Source organism: Coregonus clupeaformis, unplaced genomic scaffold (assembly GCF_020615455.1).
Source record: "Coregonus clupeaformis isolate EN_2021a unplaced genomic scaffold, ASM2061545v1 scaf0446, whole genome shotgun sequence".
NCBI lineage: Eukaryota > Metazoa > Chordata > Actinopteri > Salmoniformes > Salmonidae > Coregonus > Coregonus clupeaformis.
The window spans coordinates 333970-359310 of NW_025533901.1; the positions used below are offsets into that span (position 1 = coordinate 333970).

The window sequence follows — 25341 nt, forward strand, 5'->3', positions numbered from 1 at the left end:
GTATAGATATATATAGTATAGATGTATAGACGCCTTCCTTTTCCCCTTCTGTTCATTCCTTTCGCCATTTGTCTGTGATTTAGATTCTGATGAGTGACGTTATTTCAGATGTTGACGTTGGAACTATGACGTTAATGTTGTCATGTAGGGCTTCTTCATCTGCAATCTGGTTCCCAGGCAACCCCACGTGAGACGGAACCCGACCCAGGAACCCCCCACGAGAGACGGGACCCAGAGAAAGTTGACTGTTATGGCTTGGTGTTGGATCCTGAGAACCGCCTGTTAGATGTCCAATACTAGGTCTGGCCTGCTGTGTGTAACCTCCGTCCAGTGTTTGTAGGACTGAGGTTGAGTCTGTCCAGATGAGTGTATTTGGTGGTCTATTCTCTTCTATCCAGGCTAGGGCTAAGATACAGACCATGAGTTCAGAGGTCAATACTGAAAGGTTATTTGTTAGTCTTTTTTTCTGGGTGAAATGTATGTCTGGGATAGAGAAGGCTGCTGAGACGTGTCCTGACACCGGGTGTCTGTGTAAATGCATGTTGCAACGTGGTATTGTGACCTCACATACCCTGCTGTCAGCAGTCCTACCAACCCTTTATCCTTACATACCCTGCTGTCAGATTTATTTTTATTTTAAAAAACTGTTTTTGCTTTGTCATTATGGGGTATTGTGTATAGATTGAGGGGCAATCTATCTATTGGTTCATCCTAACATTGTTCCTCTGCTACCTGTAGGTGCTGTTTCCTCCAGTCAGTTCATCCAAACACTGTTCCTCTGCTACCTGTAGGTGCTGTTTCCTCCAGGCAGTTCATCCTAACACTGTTCCTCTGCTACCTGTAGGTGCTGTTTCCTCCAGTCAGTTCATCCTAACACTGTTCCTCTGCTACCTGTAGGTGCTGTTTCCTCCAGTCAGTTCATCCTAACACTGTTCCTCTGCTACCTGTAGGTGCTGTTTCCTCCAGTCAGTTCATCCTAACACTGTTCCTCTGCTACCTGTAGGTGCTGTTTCCTCCAGTCAGTTCATCCTAACACTGTTCCTCTGCTACCTGTAGATGCTGTTTCCTCCAGTCAGTTCATCCTAACACTGTTCCTCTGCTACCTGTAGGTGCTGTTTCCTCCAGTCAGTTCATCCTAACACTATTCCTCTGCTACCTGTAGGTGCTGTTTCCTCCAGTCAGTTCATCATAACACTGTTCCTCTGCTACCTGTAGGTGCTGTTTCCTCCAGTCAGTTCATCCTAACACTGTTCCTCTGCTACCTGTAGGTGCTGTTTCCTCCAGTCAGTTCATCCTAACACTGTTCCTCTGCTACCCGTAGGTGCTGTTTCCTCCAGTCAGTTCATCCTAACACTGTTCCTCTGCTACCTGTAGGTGCTGTTTCCTCCAGTCAGTTCATCCTAACACTGTTCCTCTGCTACCTGTAGGTGCTGTTTCCTCCAGTCAGTTCATCCTAACACTGTTCCTCTGCTACCCGTAGGTGCTGTTTCCTCCAGTCAGTTCATCCTAACACTGTTCCTCTGCTACCCGTAGGTGCTGTTTCCTCCAGTCAGTTCATCCTAACACTGTTCCTCTGCTACCTGTAGGTGCTGTTTCCTCCAGTCAGTTCATCCTAACACTGTTCCTCTGCTACCTGTAGGTGCTGTTTCCTCTGGTCAGGATGGGATCTCTGCAGCAGAGGTGGAGCTGAGAGTCAGACCAGGAACCAATGTCACTCTCTATTGTGACTGCCCAACATCTCCTGGAATTGAGATCCGATGGTACCGAAACTGCTCTCACGAGTACCAGCCTCCTCTTGTTATTTCAAGTGATAACTCAGCTGCAAAATATCTCCCTCGTTTCATTCCGGAGTGGGACTTCTCCAAGAACTTCTACGATCTACTGATTGAGAGTGTCTCTGGATCTGACCTGGGACTCTACTACTGTGGGTCTGTGGAGTACAAGATGGAGGAGGGAAAAGATGGTAAATCATATGCAAAAGAATTCAACAGCTATGGAAATGTCACCACAAGGCTTTCATTTGGTAAGAACAAACCCTTCAGTCTGATTTCCTTTAGAGAGTAGCTTATACACATACAACATTTGTATTTGAGCTGGAATCAGTACAAGATTTTCACTGAATGTTCTACACAGACATTGTACAATCATATCTGTTAGTCAGTTAGATTTCTATTAGATAGTTGGTTTATAGTTGTAATTTTGTGATAGTTTTTCTAAAGTACATTTTAACACTGTTCCTCTGTTACCTGTAGATGCTGTTTCCTCCAGTCAGTTCATCCTAACACTGTTCCTCTGCTACCTGTAGGTGCTGTTTCCTCCAGTCAGTTCATCCTAACACTGTTCCTCTGCTACCTGTAGGTGCTGTTTCCTCCAGTCAGTTCATCCTAACACTGTTCCTCTGCTACCTGTAGGTGCTGTTTCCTCCAGTCAGTTCATCCTAACACTGTTCCTCTGCTACCTGTAGGTGCTGTTTCCTCCAGTCAGTTCATCCTAACACTGTTCCTCTGCTACCTGTAGGTGCTGTTTCCTCCAGTCAGTTCATCCTAACACTGTTCCTCTGCTACCTGTAGGTGCTGTTTCCTCCAGTTAGTTCATCCTAACACTGTTCCTCTGCTACCTGTAGGTGCTGTTTCCTCCAGTCAGTTCATCCTAACACTGTTCCCTCTGCTACCTGTAGGTGCTGTTTCCTCCAGTCAGTTCATCCTAACACTGTTCCTCTGCTACCTGTAGGTGCTGTTTCCTCCAGTCAGTTCATCCTAACACTGTTCCTCTGCTACCTGTAGGTGCTGTTTCCTCCAGTCAGTTCATCCTAACACTGTTCCTCTGCTACCTGTAGGTGCTGTTTCCTCCAGTCAGTTCATCCTAACACTGTTCCTCTGCTACCTGTAGGTGCTGTTTCCTCCAGTCAGTTCATCCTAACACTGTTCCTCTGCTACCTGTAGGTGCTGTTTCCTCCAGTCAGTTCATCCTAACACTGTTCCTCTGCTACCTGTAGGTGCTGTTTCTCCAGTCAGTTCATCCTAACACTGTTCCTCTGCTACCTGTAGGTGCTGTTTCCTCCAGTCAGTTCATCCTAACACTGTTCCTCTGCTACCTGTAGGTGCTGATTCCTCCAGTCAGTTCATCCTAACACTGTTCCTCTGCTACCTGTAGGTGCTGTTTCCTCCAGTCAGTTCATCCTAACACTGTTCCTCTGCTACCTGTAGGTGCTGTTTCCTCCAGTCAGTTCATCCTAACACTGTTCCTCTGCTACCTGTAGGTGCTGTTTCCTCCAGTCAGTTCATCCTAACACTGTTCCTCTGCTACCTGTAGGTGCTGTTTCCTCCAGTCAGTTCATCCTAACACTGTTCCTCTGCTACCTGTAGGTGCTGTTTCCTCCAGTCAGTTCATCCTAACACTGTTCCTCTGCTACCTGTAGGTGCTGTTTCCTCCAGTCAGTTCATCCTAACACTGTTCCTCTGCTACCTGTAGGTGCTGTTTCCTCCAGTCAGGATGGGATCTCTGCAGCAGAGGTGGAGCTGAGAGTCAGACCAGGAGACAACATCACTCTCTACTGTGACTGCAACATAACTACTGGAGTATACATTATGTGGTATAGGAACTGTTCTCACAAGTACCAGCCTTCACTTGCTATCTCTCTTTACGACTATTTCCAAAATCCTCTCCCTCGCTTCACTCCGGTGTGGAACCCCTCTAACAACTCCTATGATCTACTGATTGAGAACATCACTGAATCTGACCTGGGACTCTACTACTGTGGGACTAAGGAGATGAATGATGAAGTCTACAACTATGGAAAGTTCTCCACTTGGATTTTAATTGGTAAGAATTTGTTCCGTTTTTCATGTGCCAACATCCAGTAAAGTGCATGTTCCTCTAGTAGTGAACATGTTCTGAAGCTTTTTTAAAAGTTTACTATTAAAACAACTCATAGTTGGTAGTAACTGTATCCTGGGAACTAGATTATAGGTTATATTAACCATACACAGTAAGCTGTTTAGTGATGTTCCTCTCTACTGAACAGAGGACACCATCACCGCTTGTGACTGCCCTGACTGTGGTGTGTCTGCTGACTGTGGTCTGAGCTGGGTCCTGGTGCTGGCCTCCAAAGCTCTGTTTCTGTTCCTCATTCCTGCTGCCTTCTGCGCCATGGAACACACACGGTGGGTCAAGACCAGGGTTTCCGTTGCGTCAGACATTTGACCGGCAGCATTTTAATTTAACGGACGTTTGGTCAATTTACCCGACCCATATTTATCATATATCCCATATTCATACAACCAGTAGGCTACTTTTTTTTACGTTAAAAATCAATGAGTCTGATATAACAGATCAGAACTTTTAGCTTAAAATGTTGATAAACTATTATTTCTTCACATTATAAATAGGCTAGGCTACGAGTGAATGTCCGTTCCATAATGCAATTAGCAAAAAAACACTGTTGTCAAAAGCGCACGTTGCGAGCGGTTCATGTGACAGAGAGGAATATGTTAGACATGTAGAAATATAGAAAGAGGGGAGATCTAATATGCAACAACTAGCATTGGTTGATACTCCCGAGTGGCGCAGTGGTCTAAGGCCACTAGAGATCCTGGTTCGAGTCCAGGCTCTGTCGCAGCCGGCCGCGACCGGGAGACCCATGTGCGGCGCACAATTGGTCCAGCGTCGTCCAAGGTAGGGGAGGGTTTGGCCGGCAGGGATGTGGGTTCGTTTCCCACGGGGGGCCAGTATGAAAAAAATAAATAATAATAAACATGTATGCATTCACTAACTGTAAGTCGCTCTGGTTAAGAGCGTCTGCTAAATGACTAAAATGTAAATAATATGACTAGGATTGTGCCTTTGGCTACTGGAAAATGAAATAAAGTTGATATAAAATAATTGCCTCCACGGATATGGTCTAATTTTGGATAAGGCTGCTTCGAAAAATGGTAAGACATGCCTCATAATATGTAGTAAAACGTTCAGGTTTCAAACAACTAAGTGTATGTTTTCCTCCAGCTCATTGCATAGTGGTGTGTGTGACGTGCTGATGAAGCCTGTCTTCCGTTGCTTTATTCATTTTGCTGTTTGAGATGCTGTAGCAGCAACGCCCGGCACTGTCAGAGTTTCCGCTCAAATGGTCTGTATCTGTACGCTGTACATGTGATAAATAAGAGACATAACTGTCCACAATCACTAAATGAAAATGTATTTCCATCGACTGATATTTCCATCAATGAAGAGGCTAAAAAGCATTATTTCACAATGGGATTTCTTCTTCTTCTGATTGGCAGGTGCCAATATTACAGGCTATGCGAAACCCTGGTCAGAATGTCGTGGTATTGGGATAATGCCTTTGTTAAATGTTTTTCTTGAAGAAATGGAATGTTGTTTATGTTAGGTCAAATGTGGCGTTTGTGGGGTGACGCCCCAGGGGAGACTGGTGATTGGCCAGAAGAGGGAGCCACCCACCTTTTTGCATTGTTTATAAGTAGGGGCTAAACGAAGAAGAAGCCAGAACGGCCATTGCAATCTGGGGACGCCGTTCTCGGATGTCATGACATCTGTCACTTATGCTGTAAACGTGTGATATTAATAAAAGCCTCTAATCACGGTGCAGCCTAGCGGACTCTTTGTGGACAGCAACAGCCACCAACAGCAGACACGACAAGAACATGGGGGTACTCATATCTACTTAATGTTCCAACCACTACAGTGATGTGACATCTGATTTGTACATGTTTTGTTGTTGTTAAAACCAGAGTACGTAAGGAGAGGAGGGAGTCAGAAAAGAAGCAGAGGCCAGTCATTCTCCATGTCTGTATTGAATTGAACTTCTCTTCTATGTGTCCAATGATGGTTTCATCACACCATCATCTGCTGGGCCAGCTCATTCTTTCTGTATTACCCAGATGTTTTTTTATTGCTTTGAATTCTTTGTTTGTTTCTTAACACAGAAAAAGTTTATGCTTGTAACATTTCAAAAGTTGTTTGCAGTTTTATCATTTAAAAAAATGGGAAAAGTTCTAAAAAAATTATAGTTGTATTGTTATGGATTTTATATTGAACTACTGCTCATGTCTTATTTGTGATTGGTCAATATGTCTAATGGCTATCTTCTGGAATAAAATGATGTTTTTTTCAGAGATTCTATTGTTCTGTGGTACAAACAAGATCTAGCTCCTAGCCAACTTTGAAGTATTTTAGTATTGTATTTCTTACATTACTTGCTCAGAACATTTCTAGAATTATAACTTTTGGACATTAGATCGGTGGTCACTCACCAGAAATTCAACCAGAAATTCAACCTCCCTGACCTGGATCCTTTGCTTGGACTTCACGAGGCAACACCATTCACCCTGGGTGCCACACCAAAACGTTGATGCCGGAGAAGAGGGAGGAGAAGTGGGGTTCTAGTCGGGCTCAGGCGGCGAGCAAACCCTCCACCACTTCCGAGTAAATTACTCGCTGAAGTTCAGCCCCTGGACAATAAAGTAGACGAGCTCAGGGCGAGGATCTCTGTTCAGAGAGACATAATAAGATACTCTGATACTCTTTTTTATGGTCATGACTCTCTTCTAATATATTGTCCCCATTCATACAGCCAGCGGGGTTCTCCATTCATCACATGGACAGGAAGAAATAACGCTCCAGTAAAATCAGAGGTGGAGGGGTATGTCTCATGATTATCTCATGGTGTGATTGTGGTAACATGCAGGAACCAAAGTCCCTTTGTTCTCCCAATCTGGAATGCCTCACCACCAAATGCCAACCGCATTACCTCTCGAGAGACGGCTCTCAAGGAACTACTTTGTGCAAACTGGAAACCGTATATTCTGAGGCCGCATTTATTGTAGCTGGGGCCTTTAATAAAGGAAATCTGAGGAAAACGCTCCTGAAATTCTCCTGTGCTACACACGGAGAGAACACGCTTGACCATTGATACTCTCTCTTTCGGGACAGCTACAAGGCCTTCCCCCGCCCTCCATTCGCCAAATCAGATCACACCTCCATCCTGCTTCTCCCTGCCTATTGGCAGAAACTTAGCAGGAAGCACCTGTCGTAAGGACAGTTCAACGTTGGTCTGACCAATCAGAATCTATTCTTCAGGACTGTTTTGATCACACGGACTGGGCAATGTTCCGGTCGCCTCTGGGAATAGTATCGACATGTACAGTACAGTGACTGGGTTCATCAGGAAGTAAATAAATATTTTAGTCATTTAGCAGACGCTCTTATCCATAGCGACTTACAGGAGCAATTAGGGTTAAGTGCCTTGCTCAAGGGCACATCAACAGATTTTTCACCTAGTCGGCTCGGGGATTAGAACCAGCGACCTTTCGGTTACTGGCACAACGCTCTTAACCACTAAGCCACCTGGAAGTGCATAGAGGATGTTGTTCCTACTGTGACAATTAGAACTTATTCAAACCAAAACCGTGGATAGATGGCAGCGTTCAAGCAAAACTGAAAGAGCGAATCACCGTTAACCACGGCAACATGACCTAGAAACATGGACCTGTACAAACAATTTGTGAGGCAAAGAACCTGAGGAGAGCTTACCTGAGGGAGAGCTTACAGACACCCTAGAACCTTTGTGGAGGCAAAGACGCTAAACGACAGTACAGGGACAAAGTGGAGTCACAACTCAACGGCTCAGACACGACACGCATGTGGCAGGGACTCCAGACATTCACGGATTATAAAGGGAATGCCAGCCACGCCATGGACACCGACGCCTCGCTCCCGGACAAGCTAAACACAGTCTTCGCCTGCTTCGAGGAAAAGAAACGAGCCTCCGACGTGGGCCTCCGCCGCTCATGAGGACTGTGTACTCCCGATCTCCAAGGCCGATATGAGTAAGACATTCAAGCGTGTTAACCCTCGCAAGGCTGCCGGCCCAGACGGCATCCCAAGCCGCGTCCTCAGAGCATAGGCAGACCTGCTGGCTGGAGTGTTTACGGACATATTCAATCTCTCCCTATCCCAGTCTGTTGTCCCCACTTGCTTCAAGATGTCCACCATTGTTCCTGTACCCAAGAAAGCAAAGGTAACTGAACTAAATGACTATCGCCCCGTAACACTCACTTCAGTCATCATCAAGTGCTTTGAAAGGCTAGTTAAGGATCATATATCCTCCACCTTACCAGACACCCTAGACCCCACTACAACTTGCATACTGCCCCAACAGATCCACGGACGATGCAATCGCCGTTGCACTGCACACTGCTCTATCCCACCTGGACAAGAGAAAATACCTATGTAAGAATGCTGTTCATCTACTACAGCTCAGCCTTCAACACCATATTGCCCTCCAAGCTCATCACTAAGTTCATAGCCCTGGGTCTGAACCCCTCCCTGTGCAACTGGGTCCTAAATTTCTCACCCATGACTGCGTAGTCACGCACATCTCCAACTCAATCATCAAGTTTGCTGACGACACAACAGTGGTAGGCCTGATTACCAACAATGACGAAACAGCCTACAGGGAGGAGGTGAGAGCCCTGGCAGAGAAGTGCCAGGAAAATAAGCTCTCCCTCAATGTCAACAAAACTAAGGAGCTGATCGTGGACTACAGGAGATAGCAGAGGGAGCACGCCCCCATCCACATCGACGGGGCTTCAAGTTCCTCTGCTTGTACCTCACTGAGGACCTGAACTGGTCCCTTCACACTGACAGCATGGTGAAGAAGGTGCAACAGCTCCTGAAGAAATGTGGCTTGGCCCCTAAGACCTTCACAAACTTCTACAGATGCACCATCGGAGCATTCTATCCGGCTGTATCACCACCTGGTACGGCAACCACAGGGCTGTCCAGAGGGTGGTGTGGGAAGCATGATTTGGAAAGGCACACACCTGTCTATATAAGGTCCCACAGTTGACAGTGCATGTCAGAGCAAAAACCAACCCATGGGGTCGAAGGAATTGTCCGTAATACTCCGAGATAGGATTGTGTCGAGGCACAGATCTGGGGAAGGGTAATAAAAAATGTCTGCAGCATTGAAGGTCCCCAAAAACACAGTGGCCTCCATCATTCTTAAATGGAAGAAGGTTGAAACCACCAAGACTCTTCCAAGAGCTGGCCTCCTGGCCAAACTGAGCAATCGGGGGAGAAGGGCCTTGGTCAGGGAGGTGACCAAGAACCCGATGGTCACTCTGACAGAGCTCTAGTTCCTCTGTGGTGATGGGATAACCTTCCAGAAGCCCAACCATCTCTGCTGCAATCCAACAATCAGGCCTTTATGGTAGAGTGTCTAGACGGAAGCCACTCCTCTGTAAAAGGCCATGACAGCCCGCTTGGAGTTTGCCAAAAGGCACCTAAAGACTCTCAGACCATGAGAAACAAGATTTTCTGGTCTGATGAAACCAAGATTGAACTCTTTGGCCTGAAGGCCAAGCGTCACATCTGGAGGAAACCTAGCACCATCCCTATGTTGAAGCATGGTGGTGGCAGCACCATGCTGTGGGGATGGCGGCAGGTAGCTTAGTGGTTAAGAGCGTTGTGCCAGTAACCCAGAAGGTCGCTGGTTCTAATCCCTGAGCCGACTAGGTGAAAAATCTGTCGATGTGCCCTTGAGCAAGGCACTTAACCCTAATTGCTCTTGTAAGTCGCTCTGGATAAGAGCGTCTGCTAAATGACTAAAATGTCAACAACAAAAAAAATGTATTTCAGGGACTGGGAGACTAGACAGGATCGAGGCAAAGATGAATGGAGCAAAGTAAAGAGAGATCCTTGATGAAAACCTGCTCCAGAGCACTCAGGACCTCAGACTGGGGCAAAGGTTCACATTCCAACAGGACAACAACCCTAAGCACACAGCCAAGACAACACAGGAGTGGCTTCGGGACGAGTCTCTGAATGTCCTTGAGGTGGCCCAGCCAGAGCCCGGACTTACACTTGATCGAACATCTCTGGAGAGACTTGAAAATAGCTGAGCATCAACGCTCCCCATCCAACATGACAGAGCTTGAGAGGATCTGCAGAGAAGAATGGGAGAAACTCCCCAAATACAGGTGTGCCAAGCTTGTAGCTCATACCCAAGAAGACTCAAGGCTGTAATCGCTGCCAAAGGTGCTTCAACAAAGTACTGAGTAAAGGGTCTGAATACTTATGTAAATGTGATATTTCCGTAGTAGTTTTTAAAATACATTAGCCAAAAATGATAAAAACGTGTTTTGCTTTGTCATTATGGTATTGTGTGTGATGAGGGAGGAAAAAAACTATTTAATCCATTTTAGAATAAGGCTGTGACGTAACAATGATGTAAAAGTCAAGGGGTCTGAATACTTTCGAAATTAACTGTAAATCACTTTTGTATGGCACTATAATGAAAAAACAAGAAACAGTATTTTATTACAACATGAAAGTCGGGTGATGACATTTCCATGGTGGTAGACCTCATTGTCCTCAATAGCTTTTTCTGTGGCATGAAGAAACCCTTCCGTGTTCACCACCTGTTTCTGTGGCATGAAGAAACCCTTCTGTGTTCACCACCTGTTTCTGTGGCATGAAGAAACCCTTCCGTGTTCACCACCTGTTTCTTCCCCCCCACAGTAGTAGAGTCCCAGGTCAGATTCAGTGACGTTATAATCAGTAGATCCCAGGACTGTTCAGAACGCCACAGGAAATAGAAGCGAGCGACAGGATTGGTCTTCATCTCTCGGTCTGAAACTCTGAAATGACCCCCATTCTCAATGGAACTGTTTCAATGCCAATCTGTTACCAGATAGTGTTTGATGTCACAGTGATGTTGTCTCCTGGTCTGACTCTCAGCTCCACCTCTGCTGCAGAGATCCCATCCTGACTGGAGGAAACAAGCACCTACAGGTAGCAGAGGAACAGTGTTAGGATGAACTGACTGGAGGAAACAGCACCTACAGGTAGCAGAGGAACAGTGTTAGGATGAACTGACTGGAGGAAACAGCACCTACAGGTAGCAGAGGAACAGTGTTAGGATGAACTGACTGGAGGAAACAGCACCTACAGGTAGCAGAGGAACAGTGTTAGGATGAACTGACTGGAGGAAACAGCACCTACAGGTAGCAGAGGAACAGTGTTAGGATGAACTGACTGGAGGAAACAGCACCTACAGGTAGCAGAGGAACAGTGTTAGGATGAACTGACTGGAGGAAACAGCACCTACAGGTAGCAGAGAAAGGAACAGTGTTAGGATGAACTGACTGGAGGAAACAGCACCTACAGGTAGCAGAGAAAGGAACAGTGTTAGGATGAACTGACTGGAGGAAAGCAGCACCTACAGGTAGCAGAGAAAGGAACAGTGTTAGGATGAACTGACTGGAGGAAACAGCACCTACAGGTAGCAGAGGAACAGTGTTAGGGATGAACTGACTGGAGGAAACAGCACCTACAGGTAGCAGAGGAACAGTGTTAGGATGAACTGACTGGAGGAAACAGCACCTACAGGTAGCAGAGGAACAGTGTTAGGATGAACTGACTGGAGGAAACAGCACCTACAGGTAGCAGAGGAACAGTGTTAGGATGAACTGACTGGAGGAAACAGCACCTACAGGTAGCAGAGAAAGGAACATTTAATTTTTGTTCATTTCAGTTATATTTTGTTTCTTCTGTCTTATTAAAGCAATGGAGTCCATATAGGCCTCTGCTGCTTTAGGAAACTTTCTGAAAGGACATAGAGAGAATCAGCGAACTCACACACCCATTTAAAGGGACCCATCAATCAAAGCTACCAGCGCATCTCAAACACAAGAGCAAATCAATTACTCCTTTCCTGAAAACGTAGGCTATTAAAAACCTAGGCCTACCTTCAAATTCTATGCTGTAGGCCATCAGAAAGTCCACTACATGAAGATACGTATTAAATGACTTGACAAGGCAAGTTTGAAGGGGTCAGGAGAGCGAGTAGCCGTCGTCTATATCAGATGAAATTGACAACCATAAGCAAAATAGAAAGGGGTCTAATTTTTGTGAAGGGATTGGTGTTTACACCACCTTTTAATTCCGTGTGAGTGGAGGCCATATCTAAGTCCGTCACTTATTGATATGGTCAAACTCTGGCAGATAGGTTTTTGCTCTGTCTTGGATAGCACAGGTTGTCACCTACATTCACTGTTGTAGTTTACCAAGGCCAAATATACAGGCTAGCATATGGTTAGCATTCAGGCTAGCATACAGGCTAGCATACAGGCTAGCATACAGATAGCATACAGGCTAGCATACAAGCTAGCATACAAATCATGAATTAATAGGCCTATATGAATGAGCCATCTTCTAAATTAGCCTACATATATTTCTGTCTTCACTGTTCCCTTTTTCTAATTTAGCCTACATATCTTTCGGTCTTTACTGTTCCCTCCTTGCACAATTCTCCGCTGGACTCCACAGACTCACTGGTCTGAATGGCCTCTCTCTCTCCCCTTCCCTCTGTCTATTCCTTATTGCTCTTGAAAGCAGAGGTGGGAAGCAACTAATTACAAATACTCCCGTAACTGTATTTGAGTAGATTTTCAAAAGTACTTTTCAAAAGTCAGTCATTTTACTTCTACTATCTATCTTGGAGAATGTCTGGGACAAACAGTAGGGAACTGAAATAGAGGCAATAGAAACCCAACAAGTTGTGATGAAGGTTCCTGGTGAGCAGATTCAACATGAGCTCAATAGAAAAGGGACTGCAGCTCGCAGACATTTCCAGGAGATGACAATGATCCTGAACTCTCTGTCCTGATAGGGGCAGACCACTACTGGCAGATAGTATCAGGCCGAGTGGAGCAGTGTCCATGTCAAGCGTCGCCGAGGCAACACGCATGTTCATCCCACTTGATGAAGACACACTAGTCTCCAAGCAACTTCATGCATTCTGGGAGCTTGAGCCTATCACAAGCGAGAAAACACAGAACCCAGAGGAAGAGGAGGCTCTGCAGAGGTTCGAGAGAACAACCACCTTCAAAAGATGGACGATACCACGTGGAGTTGCCATGTAAACGAGAAATGCCAAAACTCCATGACAACTATACAGTCGTGGTCACACAAGTTTTGAGAATGACACAAGTATTGGTCTCCACAAAGTTTGCTGCCTCAGTGTTGATGATGGCAATTTGCATATACTCCAGAATGTCATGAAGAGTGATCAGATGAATTGCAATTAATTGCAAAGTCCCTCTTTGCCATGAAAATTAACTTAATTGTGATGAGGTGGTGTTGAAGGAGTCAGGCGCAGGAGGGTAATTCACAGAATAACAGGCTTTAATCCGCAAAATGCAGGTTTATGCAGAAATGCGTCAAACACACTCCAGGGCACAAAACAGGCGCACTGGAAAATACAAGGCACACAAGCTCCACCGAGCTTCACTAACCTCCACAATAAACAATCACCCACACAGACAAGGAAGCAGAGGGAACACTTACACAACGACTAATGAGGGAATAAGGACCAGGTGTGTGTGATTGAAGACAAGACAAATGGAGTGATGATAAATGGATCGGCAGTAGCTAGTAAGCCGGTGACGCCGAACCGAAACCTGCCCGAACAAGGGAGGCAGCCTCGGCAAGTCGTGACATTAATCCCCCAAAAACATTTCCACTGCATTTCAGCCCTGCCACAAAAGGACCAGCTGCCATCATGTCAGTGATTGTCTCATTAACACAGGTGAAAGTGTTGACAAGGACAAGACTAGAGATCACTCTGTCATGCTGATTGAGTCAGAATAACAGACTGGAAGCTTTAAAAGGAGGGTGGTGCTTGAAATCATTGTTCTTCGTCTGTCAACCATGATTACCTGCAAGGAAACACGTGCCGTCATCAATACTTTGCACAAAAAAAGGGCTTCACAGGCAAGGATATTGCTGTTAGTAAGATTGCACCTAAATCAACCATTTATCGGATCATCAAGAACTTCAAGGAGAGAGGTTCAATTGTTGTGAAGAAGGCGTCAGGGCACCCAAGAAAGTCCAGCAAAGCGCCAGGACCGTCTCCTAAAGTTGATTCAGCTGCGGGATTGGGGCACCACCAGTGCAGAGTTTGCTCAGGAATGGCAGCAGGCAGGTGTGAGTGCATCTGCACCACAGTGAGGTGAAGACTTTTGGAGGATGGCCTGGTGTCAGGACGGGCAGCAAAAGCCACTTCTCTCCAGGAAAAACATCAGGGACAGACTGATATTCTGCAAAAGGTACAGGGATTGGACTGCTGAGGACTGGGTTTAGAGTCATTTTCTCTGATGAATCCCCTTTCCGATTGTTTGGGCCATCCGGAAAACACCTTGTACGGAGAAGACAAGGTGAGTGCTACCATCAGTCCTGTGTCATGCCAACAGTAAAGCATCCTGAGACCATTCATGTGTGGATTGCTTCTCAGCCAAGGGAGTGGGCTCACTCACAATTTTGCCTAAGAACACAGCCATGAATAAAGAATGGTACCAACACATCCTCCGAGAGCAACTTCTCCCAACCATCCAATAACAGTTTGGTGAAGACCAATGCCTTTTCCAGCATGATGGAGCATCTTGCCATAAGGTAAAAGTGATAACTAATGTCTCGGGAACAAAACCGACATTTTGGGTCCATGGCCAGGAAACTCCCCAGACCTTAATACCCATTGAGAACTTGTGGTCAATCCTCAAGAGGCGGGTGGACAAACAAAAACCCACAACTTCTGACAAACTCCAAGCATTGATTATGCAAGAGTGGGCTGACATCAGTCAGGATGTGGCCCAGAAGTTAATTGACAGCATGCCAGGCGGATTGCAGAGGTCTTGAAAAAGAAGGGTCCAACACTGCAAATATTGACTCTTTGCATAAACTGAATGTCATTGTCAATGAAAGCCTTTGGCGCTTACGGAATGCTTGTAATTATACTTCAGTGTACCATAGTAACTACTGACATAAAGATCTAAGAACACTGAAGCAGCAAACTTTGTGGAGACCAAAACTTTTGAACCACGACTGTAGAATCGCCAAGAAACGGTTTGAAGGTCTGAAGAAGGGACGTGGACGTTTTACAGCAGATACAATGTAAGTAGTAGAGGAGGACTTACAACGGGACCAAGACAACGACAACCCTGAAATACTCCTCACCTCACCATGCAGTTCTCCGAGAGACAAGGTGACACTTACAACGGGACGAAGACAACGACAACCTGAAATACTACTCACCTCACCATGCAGTTCTCCGAGAGGACAAGGTGACACCTACAACGGGACCAAGACAACGACAACCTGAAATACTACTCACCTCACCACGCAGTTCTCCGAGAGGACAAGGTGACACTTACAACGGGACCAAGACAACGACAACCTGAAATACTACTCACCTCACCACGCAGTTCTCCGAGAGGACAAGGTGACACCTACAACGGACCAAGACAACGACAACCTGAAATACTACTCACCTCACCACGCAGTTCTCCGAGAGGACAAGGTGACACTAAGCAGGACCAAGACAACGACAACCTCAAATACTACTCACCTCACCCACGAGTTCTCGGAGGACAAGGTGACGACAAAACTGAGAGTGGTGTTTTGATGATTCGTCCATGAAGATGGCTGTCCATCCCTCAACGACTGTCTACTCGCAGGACCGAACCTGAATCGGATCTTGTTCAGCATTCTGATAAAGGTTCAGACTACACACGAGATCGCATTCATGGCAGACATCAAGAAGGCTTTCCTGCCGATATCCCTGGCGAGAGATAGAGACGCTGTGAATTACTTCCTGTGGCCCCAAGGGAGGAAAATATATTATAAGTAAATTGGTATTTGAGCAGATGCTCTTATCCAGAGCGACTTACAGGAGCAATTAGGGTTAAGTGCCTTGCTCGGGGCACATTGACAGATTTTTCACCTAGTCGGCTTGGGGATTAGAACCAACCACCTTTCGGTTACTGGTAAACACTCTTAACCACTAAGCTACCTGAGCTATATACAGGTATTCAGAGATATTATATATATTATATATTATATATACAGTGGGGGAAAAAAGTATTTAGTCAGCCACCAATTGTGCAAGTTCTCCCACTTAAAAAGATGAGAGAGGCCTGTAATTTTCATCATAGGTACGTACACGTCAACTATGACAGACAAATTGAGAAAAAAAAATCCAGAAAATCACATTGTAGGATTTTTTATGAATTTATTGCAAATTATGGTGGAAAATAAGTATTTGGTCACCTACAAACAAGCAAGATTTCTGGCTCTCACAGACCTGTAACTTCTTCTTTAAGAGGCTCCTCTGTCCTCCACTCATTACCTGTATTATGGCACCTGTTTGAACTTGTTATCAGTATAAAGACACCTGTCCACAACCTCAAACAGTCACACTCCAAACTCCACTATGGCCAAGACCAAAGAGCTGTCAAAGGACACCAGAAACAAAATTGTAGACCTGCACCAGGCTGGGAAGACTGAATCTGCAATAGGGTAAGCAGCTTGGTTTGAAGAAATCAACTGTGGGAGCAATTATTAGGAAATGGAAGACATACAAGACCACTGATAATCTCCCCTCGATCTGGGTCTCCACGCAAGATCTCACCGTGGGGTCAAAATGATCACAAGAACGGTGAGCAAAAATCCCTGAACCACACGGGGGGACCTAGTGAATGACCTGCAGAGAGCTGGGACCAAAGTAACAAAGCCTACCATCAGTAACACACTACGCCGCCAGGGACTCAAATCCTGCAGTGCCAGACGTGCCCTCTGCTTAAGCCAGTACATGTCCAGGCCCGTCTGAAGTTTGCTAGAGTGCATTTGGATGATCCAGAAGAGGATTGGGAGAATGTCATATGGTCAGATGAAACCAAAATAGAACTTTTGGTAAAAACTCAACTCGTCGTGTTTGGAGGACAAAGAATGCTGAGTTGCATCCAAAGAACACCATACCTACTGTGAAGCATGGGGGGTGGAAACATCATGCTTTGGGGGAGTTTTTCTGCAAAGGGACCAGGATGACTGATCCTTGTAAAGGAAAGAATGAATGGGGCCATGTATCGTGAGATTTTGAGTGAAAACCTCCTTCCATCAGCAAGGGCATTGAAGATTAAACGGGCTGGGTCTTTCAGCATGACAATGATCCCAAACACACCGCCCGGGCAACGAAGGAGTGAGCTTCGTAAGAAGCATTTCAAGGTCCTGGAGTGGTCTAGCCAGTCTACAGATCTCAACCCCATAGAAAATCTTTGGAGGGAGTTGAAAGTCCGTGTTGCCCAGCTGGACAGCCCCAAAACATCACTGCTCTAGAGGAGATCTGCATGGAGGAATGGGCCAAAATACCAGCAACAGTGTGTGAAAACCTTGTGAAGACTTACAGAAAACGTTTGACCTGTGTCATTGCCAACAAAGGGTATATAACAAAGAATTGAGAAACTTTTGTTATTGACCAAATACTTATTTTCCACCATAATTTGCAAATAAATTCATTAAAAATCCTACAATGTGATTTTCTGGAAAAAAAAATCTCATTTTGTCTGTCATAGTTGACGTGTATCTATGATGAAAATTACAGGCCTCTCTCATCTTTTTTAAGTGGGGAGAACTTGCACAATTGGTGTCTGACTAAATATTTTTTTCCCCCATTGTACATACAGGTATTCAGAGATATTATATATATTATATATATATATATACAGGTATTCAGAGATATTATATATATTATATATTATATATATACAGGTATTCAGAGATATTATATATATTATATATTATATATATATACAGGTATTCAGAGCTTCCCCAAGTCCATTCTTGCTCGCAGCTACAATCAGGAAGCACCTGAAACAATATGAAACAGAACAACCACAAGTTGTAGAGACATTGAGAGAGTCACTCTACGTAGATGACTTCATTGCATGTTCACGCGATGTTGAAGAGGCTTACTTTGTGACAACAACTGCAGCGAAATGCTGTGGGATGCAGGCCTCTGATGACCGACTCTCCAGAACTGAAAACAAAATGGGAGGGAGTACGACAACCTACCACACGTTAGCGCTAGAAAACACAAGGAGTAAAACGTTTTTTGGTTTAGTGTGGAGACCGGGAACAGATGACTTTGTGTTTGACCTCAGGGCGCTCCTGAGCAACAGGAGAACACAAAGAGAAGTGTTCGTCCTCGACCCTCTTGGCTTCCTGACCCCCTTCACCATCAGCATCAAGTATATGTTCCAGGAAATGTGGGAGAGGGGGGCTCAGCTGGGATGAAGTTACCACCTGATCTGACACAAGAATGGCAACAGCTACACCAGTTCACCATACCAAGGTGGTGCAGAACAGCCATGCAGCCGCAGAACAGCCACACACTGAAACTACACGTGTTCTGTGATGCAAGTGAAATGGCTTACAGTGCAGTAGCTTACCTGCAAGGTGAAATACAAGATGGGGTAACAACGACAAGTCCAGTCGCATCCAAGTCCAGGGTAGCACCACTCAAGAAAATGACTCTGCCACGCCTGGAGCTCATGGGAGCTGTGATTGGATCAAACAACCTGATGACCACCCTGAAGATTGAACAAAAAACAGATCAAAATGTGGACAGACTCGATGATCGTGCTTCATTGGATTAGCAGCTCAGCTCAGAAATGGAAACGATTTGTCGCAAACAGAGTGACAAAGATCCAGTCCTTGACCAAATCCAGAGTCATGGTCACATATTGAAGGGAAAACAAATCCAGCGAATCTCCATACAAGAGGACAAACTGTTCGAAACATGACACAGAGCCAGCTATGGTGGTACAGACCCAACATTCTGATATCACCCAATCAGTCGGAGGAGACTGATGACGAGGTTCCAGAAGAGGTGAATACAGAACTCAAGTCCATTCGCCAGGTCACTGAACAGCTCACAGCAAACAGCACAGACATCTCTGAACCAGTGTTGGAGCATGAAAGGTACAGCAAACTGAAAAGAGTGTTCAGAGTGACCGCCTGGATAAAGAGATTCATCGCCAATGCTCGTACAAACACAAAGGCACAAGGTGAACTGTACTGGATCAAGGTAACACAACAACAGAGTTTCAGTCAGGAGATCAAACTACAGAAGGCAGGAAAAAAGCCTAAACAATGACTGTAAAAATCAGAGAACTGAAACCGTTCCTGGACGAACACAAACTACTCAGTGTAGGAGGAAGACTCCAACAGTCCAACTTCACATTCAGAGAGCAGCACCCATGGGTTCTGCCCAACCAGGACAGAGACCCAGAAATGCTGACACAGTACCATCACGAGAAGGTGATGCATTCTGGAGTAAGAGACAAATCGGAGCGAGATGCTGGATATTGCGTGCTAGGCAGCTAGTCAAGAGCACGGTGGCAAGATGTATACTCTGCAAAGATAAAAAGGTAAAGGCCGGACAGCAGGGGTCACTGCGCCTTTACCAAAAGACAGAATAACTGAATCCCCACCATTCAAAGTCACAGGTGTGGATTTAGCAGACCGCTCTTCGTGAAAGAAAATGGTTCTCAAGGAGAGGATTATGCAAGGTAATCTATTCGGACAATGCAAAAACATTCAAGAGAGCTGATCAGGACTTGAAAGAGCTGATGGAGGCAATCAAAGAGCCCGTTCTTCTCAGAACGGGGGGCATCACCCCTAGAGGTTTATCACCGGCGAGCAGCCTGGTGGGCTGGATTCTGGGAAAGACTTCGTCCGGTCAGTGAAAACATTGCTGAGGAAATGTTCTCGGAGAGCCGCTCTACTTTGAAGAGATGTGCACAGTCCTGACTGAGGCTGAAGCTATCCTAAATTCTAGACCTCTGATCTTTGGTGCACAATGAAGTGGATGAACCACAGCCCCTGACCCCCGACCCCGACCCCAGCACACTTCCTGGTGGGTAAAAGACTAACCTCTTTGCCGACCAAGCCATTTCCGGCTGACACTCAGCACCCAACGCTCAACAAGGAGAAAAGTGACAGGCGGATGGAAGTACAGACTGGACAGCTTCTGGAACAGCTGGCGAAGAGACTACTCACACGCTGGACTTAAAGTCAGCACACCGCTGTGACACACCACAGCCCACCCCACTCAGAAGATAACACATCCAGACAAACCTGTGGTCTCTGTAGCTCAGCTGGTAGAGCACGGTGCTTGTAATTGCCAAGGTAGTGGGTTCGATCCCCCGGGACCACCCATACACAAAAAAGATTTATGCACGCATGACTGTAAGTCGATTTGGATAAAAGTGTCTGCTAAATGGCGTATTATTATTTATTTATTTTTAAACCTGGAAACTAGGGAAGATTGAGGAACTACTTCCAGGCCGAGATGGCCTAGTTGGGTCATGTTCAGTTCGTGCTGCCTCAGGGACTTTGTTGAGGGAGAACTATTCAGTTGACATAGTGCTTAGAGATTTAGATGAACACAGTTGTTCATTGTGGGAGGATGTGGTCACTTTAATGGGTCACAGAGTTAATATTTACAGTTAATTAATGTATCTAAAGATTATTATTGATTTTTTTTGTTTACATACAGTACCAGTCAAAAGAGAATGCCAAGAGTGTGCCAAGCTGTCATCAAGCCAAAGGGTGGCTATTTGAAGAATCACAAATATAAAATATATTTTGATTTGTTTAACACTTTTTGGTTACTACATGATTCCATTTCTGTTATTTCATAGTTTTGATGTCTTCACTATATTCTACAATGTAAAAAATTGTAAAAATAAAAAAACCCTTGAATGAGTAGGTGTGTCCAAACTTTTGACTGGTAGGTGTATGTACAATACTAATTGTATTAGAATTCATGTGATGGATATTAGAGAGAACTATGTACATATTGTATTGTTTGTATTGGATTACGCTATTGACTTGAAGTTCCATAATGCCTTGCGACAGGAAGTTTTAAAAAATGAAAGCACCAGTTATGTACAAGTGACAAGTGATTAGCCTGGCTTTTGCTAGCAACTTTTTTGTATTGTTTTGTAGAGGAGTCTAAAGTGGTAAAATGTAAAGTGAACAAGTATTATTACAACAAACAAGCTTTCATCTTATAACCGACGTCCAAAGTAATTACTTTGAAGATAGTTATTCTTTATCTAAAGCCCTTAGCTTCTAAAACCACACCCCTTAGCTTCTAAAACCACACCCCTTAGCTTCTAAAACCACACCCCTTAGCTTCTAAAACCACACCCCTTAGCTTCTAAAACCACACCCCTTAGTTTCTAAAACCACACCCCTTAGCTTCTAAAACCACAACCCTTAGTTTCTAAGCCACAACCCTATAACCATTTCTGTCATCCTCTAAAGCCACACCCTCTTTGTCTTTAAGCCCACACCCCTTCACATCTAAGCCACCTCAGATACCTCTGAAAGGTTTGCTGGAGCATTTGTCAAACAGAATAGCATGACCTTGTACTCAGAGACCTTAAGGGGAGACAAATAAATAATTAAAGAAAATCGAATTAAACTGAATCAATATTTATTAAGCTACATTAACACATATCAATACACTTACAAATGAAATACAATGAACTTTCACAACTACAATTACAAACTAAAACTATATCAAGAGTTATTTAACCATATTCCCTGAGCTTAAAAACATTTTCTATATCGCTATTGTTATTATTATTAAAAGGCTACAGACAAAAGTTTAAAAATAAATCACTTGTATGAAAAGGATTTATAAAAGTTAAAAAAGTATTCGCACAAAAAAATTAAGTAGCTTGTCAAAATATTAAAGCTTCGTTGTCACACCTTGTTCTCCCAGCTATATTGGTATAGATCTCATCACTCTGCTGGTATTGATGGATGGTATAGATCTCTCACTCTGCTGGTATTGATGGATGGTAAGGTCTCACACTCTGCTGGTATTGATGGATGGTATAGATCTCACACTCTGCTGGTATTGATGGCTGGTATAGGTCTCACACTCTGGCTGGTATTGGTGGATGGTATAGGTCTCACACTCTGCTGGTATTGATGGCTGGTATAGGTCTCACACTCTGCTGGTATTGATGGATGGTATAGGTCTCACACTCTGCTGGTATTGATGGATGGTATAGGTCTCACACTCTGCTGGTATTGATGGCTGGTATAGGTCTCACACTCTGCTGGTATTGATGGCTGGTATAGGTCTCACACTCTGCTGGTATTAATGGATGGTATAGGTCTCACTCTGCTGGTATTGATGGATGGTATAGGTCTCACACTCTGCTGGTATTGATGGATGGTATAGGTCTCACACTCTGCTGGTATTGATGGCTGGTATAGGTCTCACACTCTGCTGGTATTGATGGCTGGTTAGGTCTCACACTCTGCTGGTATTGATGGCTGGTATAGGTCTCACACCCTGCTGGTTGATGGCTGGTATAGGTCTCACTCTGCTGGTATTGATGGATGGTATAGGGTCTCACTCTGCTGGTATTGATGGATGGTATAGGTCTCACTCTGCTGGTATTGATGGATGGTATAGGTCTCACTCTGCTGGTATTGATGGATGGTATAGGTCTCACTCTGCTGGTATTGATGGATGGTATAGGTCTCACTCTGCTGGTATTGATGGATGGTATAGGTCTCACACTCTGCTGGTATTGATGGCAGTGTAGGTACTGAAGTCAGAGTTCTGGACTCTCTTCTTCTTCTTTGGTCTCCTCTGTCCCTGACGGATATCCAACGAGGCATAACACAGATCTCCTTCCTCCTAGAGAGAGAGAGAGAGAAGAGAGAGAGAGAGAGAGAGAGAGAGAGAGAGAGAGAGAGAGAGAGAGAGGGGAAGAGAGAGAGAGAGAGAGAGAGAGAGAGAGAGAGAGAGAGAGAGAGAGAGAGAGAGAGAGAGAGAGAGAGAGAGAGAGAATAGCAGAGTTAAATTAAATAATGAAGCCATCAATACCAGCAGAGTGAGAGCGAAACAGATGGAGATATTTTATAATCAATCTGTTAATATGATTAATTTATCATCATAAAAATACATTATTGCTTATCCATTTTATTTTTAAGAGTATACATTCCACTGATTGAAGTATGACTGGGTTACAAAACATGTGGACTACATATAAAGATGGCCTCCCATTATAGAACTACAACACCCACTCTTACTGTGCAGATATAGTACCTTCTCTCTGCTGTCACTTCCCCTGGTGGTAGTCCTGTTCAGAGGAACCTGAGTCTCAGTTGGAGCTGCAGAGTAGAGTTAGGCAGTGTTAAAATAACACATCTAAGGACATATACTGACTTTTTAAGTAAAATAATAAATGTTGTTTATTATTGATGTAGTTAAAAACTTGTTTGTTGTTGAAGATTAGGATATAGGATGTTCCTTACTTCAATAGTTAGTAAGATAATTAAAATCGATCAAATCAACAAAATGAATGAGGGAGTGGAGTGCTATGAAATAGTGATGGAGCACATAATGCTATTAATAATGAGGTTAGTGTACCTGTTGTTCTGCAGAAGTAGTAGACACAGGAAGAGGAGAGAGGAGAGCAGACACAGGACACAGACTGAACAGCAACATCGCAACACAGTCCCACAGTCTACATCAGGAGGGAGGAGGGGGGACTCGGAGGAGGGAGGAGGAGGGAGGAGGAGGGCTCAGGAGGAGGGGGAGGGGGAGGAGGAGGAGGAGGGCTCAGGAGAACTGGTTTCTGGACATAAACACAAAAATACATTAAGAACCTTGTCCCTCATTGAGATCCTTTTCTCTGGCATTACGACTTCTGTAAATATCTTTGTTAAGGGAGTATGTTCTAACCAAATGAAAGTCTGTGTTGACATTTCCATTGCCATATATGATTGTTTCTACTTTATCGTGATCCCCTTCCCAGTTTAGCAACCTTTTCTTCCAACTCCCACAGTAGTAGAGTCCCAGGTCAGATTCAGTGACGTTCTCAATCAGTAGATCCCAGAACTGTTGAGAACGCCACAGAGATAGAAGCGAGGGACAAGATTGTCCATTATATCCCGGTTTGAACACTGAACCCCATTCTCAATGGAGATGTTTCTATGCCAATGTGTTTTATCATAGTGTTTGACATCACAGTGAAGAACAACGTTGTCTCCTGGTCTGACTCTCAGCTCCACCACCTCTGCTCCAGAGATCCCATCCACTGGAGGGAAACAGCACCTACAGGTAACAGAGGAACAGTGTTAGGATGAACTGACTGGAGGAAACAGCACCTACAGGTAGCAGAGGAAGGAACAGTGTTAGGATGAACTGACTGGAGAAACAGCACCTACAGGTAGCAGAGGAACAGTGTTAGGATGAACTGACTGGAGGAAACAGCACCTACAGGTAGCAGAGGAACAGTGTTAGGATGAACTGACTGAGGAAACAGCACCTACAGGTAGCAGAGGAACAGTGTTAGGATGAACTGACTGGAGGAAACAGCACCTACAGGTAGCAGAGGAACAGTGTTAGGATGGAACCGGCTGGAGAAACAGCACCTACAGGTAGCAGGGAACAGTGTTAGGATGAACTGACTGGAACAGCACCAACAGGTAACAGAGTAACAGTGTTAGGATGACTGACCAGAGGAAACAGCACCTACAGGTAACAGAGTAACAGTGTTACAAAGAACCAGAATCTTGTTGGATTATTATTAACGTTCTACAGTCTCCATATTGTGGGAACCCTCTCAGGAAACCCCATGAAACCTACGTGGACAACATCTGCCTAGACACTGGTCTCAGAACAGAGCGCTATGGCCACAACACAGAGCTATGGCAGCAACAGAGAGCTATGGCACACATCACAGAGCTATGGCAGCAACACAGAACTATGCCAACGCAGAGCTGTGCAGCAACACCAGAGCTCTGGAGCTTCAGAAGCTTGGCAGCATCACGGAGCTGTGGCACAACACAGAACTATGGCACAACACAGAGCTATGGCAACAACACAGAGCTATGGCAGCAACAGAGAGCTATGGCAACAACTACAGAGCTATGGCAACAACACAGAGCTATGGCAACATCACAGAGCTATGGCAACATCGCAGAGCTATGGCAGCAACACAGAGCTATGGCAGCAACAGAGCGCTGTGGCAGCAACACAGAGCTTGGCAGCAGCAAGAGCTATGGCAGCAACACGGAGCTATGGCAGCAACCCAGAGCTATGGCACAACACGGCAGAGCTATGGCAGCAACACAGAGCTATGGCAACATCACTGAGCTATGGCAACATCACAGAGCTCATGGCACAACACAGAGCTATGGCAGCAACAGCGAGCTATGGCAGCAACACAGAGCTATGGCAACAACAGAGAGCTATGGCAGCAGCTTGCACAGAGCTATGGCAACATCACCAGAGCTATGGCTTAGCAACACAGAGCCTTATGGCAGCACCCAACAGACGCGCTGGCAACAACACAGAGCCTATGGCAACAGCAAGAGCTATGGCAACAGCAAGAGAGCTATGCAGCAACACAGAGCTATGGCGGCAACACAGAGCTATGGCAACAACTCAGA

At 45.0% G+C, this 25341-nt stretch overlaps 1 protein-coding gene across 1 annotated transcript; it reads left to right on the forward strand.

Moving 5' to 3' along the window:
- Window positions 1-1650: 1650 nt before the first annotated feature.
- LOC123484760 lies at window positions 1651-18144 on the forward strand. The gene is made up of 4 exons (XM_045215457.1): window positions 1651-2023; window positions 3472-3822; window positions 4025-4163; window positions 18012-18144. Exons 1-4 carry the CDS (start codon window positions 1945-1947, stop codon window positions 18142-18144), a joined length of 702 nt encoding a protein of 233 aa, XP_045071392.1. The 5' UTR covers window positions 1651-1944.
- Window positions 18145-25341: the final 7197 nt, after the last annotated feature.

What these genes read in the sequence shown, in the direction of transcription:
- LOC123484760 (XM_045215457.1), top strand. Translation starts at nt 1,945, where the DNA reads ATGGAGGAGGGAAAAGATGGTAAATCATATGCAAAAGAATTCAACAGC. An exon ending in CACCACAAGGCTTTCATTTG is followed by an intron (nt 2,024 to 3,471) that starts GTAAGAACAAAC and finishes TGCTACCTGTAG; the next exon opens with GTGCTGTTTCCTCCAGTCAG. An exon ending in TGCGCCATGGAACACACACG is followed by an intron (nt 4,164 to 18,011) that starts GTGGGTCAAGAC and finishes GTTTGACCTCAG; the next exon opens with GGCGCTCCTGAGCAACAGGA.